The sequence below is a fragment of the Neovison vison genome, chromosome 12, assembly GCF_020171115.1.
Source record: "Neovison vison isolate M4711 chromosome 12, ASM_NN_V1, whole genome shotgun sequence".
NCBI lineage: Eukaryota > Metazoa > Chordata > Mammalia > Carnivora > Mustelidae > Neogale > Neogale vison.
This window is the reverse complement of record NC_058102.1, coordinates 55147934-55150401: the sequence shown is the minus strand read 5'-3', so window position 1 is coordinate 55150401 and position 2468 is coordinate 55147934. Positions and strand designations below refer to the sequence as shown.

The 2468-nt window shown below is 40.6% G+C and overlaps 1 protein-coding gene across 1 annotated transcript; it reads left to right on the top strand.

Annotated features, from left to right (window-relative positions):
- The first annotated feature begins 731 nt into the window (after positions 1 to 731).
- On the top strand, positions 732 to 1667 carry LOC122892492 (taste receptor type 2 member 42-like). Its single transcript, XM_044229092.1, has one exon. It carries the CDS (start codon positions 732 to 734, stop codon positions 1665 to 1667), a length of 936 nt encoding a protein of 311 aa, XP_044085027.1.
- The last annotated feature ends 801 nt before the right edge of the window (positions 1668 to 2468 follow it).

Here is a 2468-nt window from a genome sequence, read left to right as displayed (position 1 = left end):
CCAAGCCAGTTGTCACTCTCATTATAAAACCAGAATGAACTATTGACTGTAGAAGTTGTAGAAGAACAAAGTAGAAGAATGTTGACTTTTGTGGGACTCTCCTCTTAGTTGCAGTTGCATTGTGGTCAAACTTTTGTCACATTCTATAGTCATAGTTTACTTAATGTTGCTTTTTCTAATACTCTGTGAACTCCTTAATGTTGCTTTTCTTATTTCATCCACAATAGTATTTGAACTATTATGGATTTTATTGAATGGAATTAATGAATAATGCCTGTATTGGAGGTTTATTTTTAGACAGTGCTATTAAAATTAAGAAACCTGGATCCAAATGGCGTTTTCAGTTAAAAGGAAAGTGCAAATCAGTGTAAAGAAATCTGTCTCATATTTGCATATTTGCATATTGGACTTTATTCTTCCTGATGTCCTCACAAGTGGAAAACTGCAGTCAGTGCCAATGATGAGTGGGGACATTTACTGTTTAATTTGGAAATCAGTTGCTCATTGGAAGTTAAAGTTTTTCATTTAAATCTGTGAGACTGGATCTCCTTGTGTATACTTCAGAGCCACAGCTGGAATAAGAGAAGGATCTTTTGGGAAGTTAAGTGAGACAGTATCTGAGCCTTTTTCATATGAAAGTGAAAAGTATCAGACTGGATTTTATTCTACAACATTTTGACAACCAGAAAGTCCGAGACATAGGACCAACTTTCTGGATTCTTTCTGCAGAAATGCCATCTGGAATTGAAAATGCTTTTCTGATAGCAGCCACAGGCGGATTCCTAACTGGGATGTTGGGGAACAGTTTCATTGTACTAGTTAACTGCATTGACTGGGTGAAGGGTCAAAAGCTCTTGTCAGCTGACTGCATTCTCACCAGCCTGGCTATCTCCAGAATCGTTCTTCTTTGCATAATACTGTTAGATTCATATTTAATGGTGGTGTGGCCGCATCTGTATACCATTGGTAACATAACAAAATTCGTTAATAGTTTTTGGGCACTAAGCAATCACCTAGCTACTTGGTTTGCCACCTGTCTAAGTGTCTTCTACTTCTTTAAAATAGCCAATTTCTCCCACTCCTGTTTCACCTGGCTGAGGAGGAGAATTAGCAGAGTCCTACTCATGCTTCCACTGGGGTCTTTACTCTTATTGCTTTGCAACTTTGAATTAATAGATACATTTAGTAATTTCTCGGTTAATGTCTATCAAAGAGACGAAAGAAACTCAACTTTGTCCCTAAATGTAAGTAAAACTCTGCATCTTAACAGCTTGATTGTTTTCAGTTTCATCTACTTAATCCCCTTTCTTCTGTCCCTGGCCTCCTTGCTCCTTTTGTTTCTTTCCCTGAGGCGACATACCAGGAATGTGCAACAGAACGGCTCTAGGGACTTCAATACAGAGGCCCATAAAAGGGCCATGAAAATGGTGATGTCTTTCCTTTTCCTCTCCACGGTTCATTTTTCTTCCATCCTATTAACAAGTTGGATTTTTGTTTTGCTGCAGAATTCTCAGGTCAATTTGGTGGCCATATTATTGTCAACTCTTTTTCCTTCAAGCCACTCATTTATTCTGATTTTGGGAAACAGCAAGTTGAGAAAAACTGCTTTAGGACTACTGTGGCATATTAATCACCACCTGAAAACAGTGAAACCTTTCATTTCATAGACTTTCCAGAATTTTCTATATCCCAAGAGAATTAAATTAATGAAGAGACATTGAAGATCCATTTTAACCTTTGTTTTCCTCACTGGATCCTTTTAGATACTATTAAACATCACAGATTTTCCCCGGAATGACCTATAAACTTAAAAAGCAAGCATCATCCTTGAAACACTAGCTAGTAAAAAGGATATTTTTGAGACAATATGAATATAAAATATATCATGTGACATGTATTAATTTTATATGTGCTGGCAAATATTTACTATGTTCATATGTGAGAAAAATGATTATTTAGAAGTGAAAATCCCTTCTGTAAGGTTTTATAGGCGAGATAAACACGACACCAGGCGAAGTGGGTGCAAGGCAAGGTTTATTAAAGGCACTCTCCGGTGAAGTTTCAGGGCTCAGGAGAAGGGGAGCCAAGAAAGTTGCACCGGGAGGAGGTGGGCACCCTCAGGCGAGGTTCCGAGACTCTGGAAAGCAGAGTGGGGGAGTCGCGCTGGGAGGGAGTTGGCAGGCATCTTTTATCTGTCTCCTGCATAGGTATCGTGTTACCTATGGAGACGTGACCTGGGCATACATCCTTTTGGCGGGAGCGTCAAGGGTTAAGGAGGGGGGCTAGGCTGGAAGACAGAGGCGAGACCCCATGGAGGTCTGGAGGCGAGACCCCGTGGTGGTCATTTCCATTGCTCTTCCTGCACTCCGGGAGCCTCCAGAGCGGAGCCGCGCGGGTCATTTCTATTGTTCCTCCTGCACTCCCGGAGCCCACCGATCCAACACCTTCCAAGTTGAAGTTGGTGGAAT

Excerpts from the sequence above, each read along its gene's own strand:
- LOC122892492 (XM_044229092.1), top strand. The coding sequence starts at position 732 with ATGCCATCTGGAATTGAAAATGCTTTTCTGATAGCAGCCACAGGCGGA.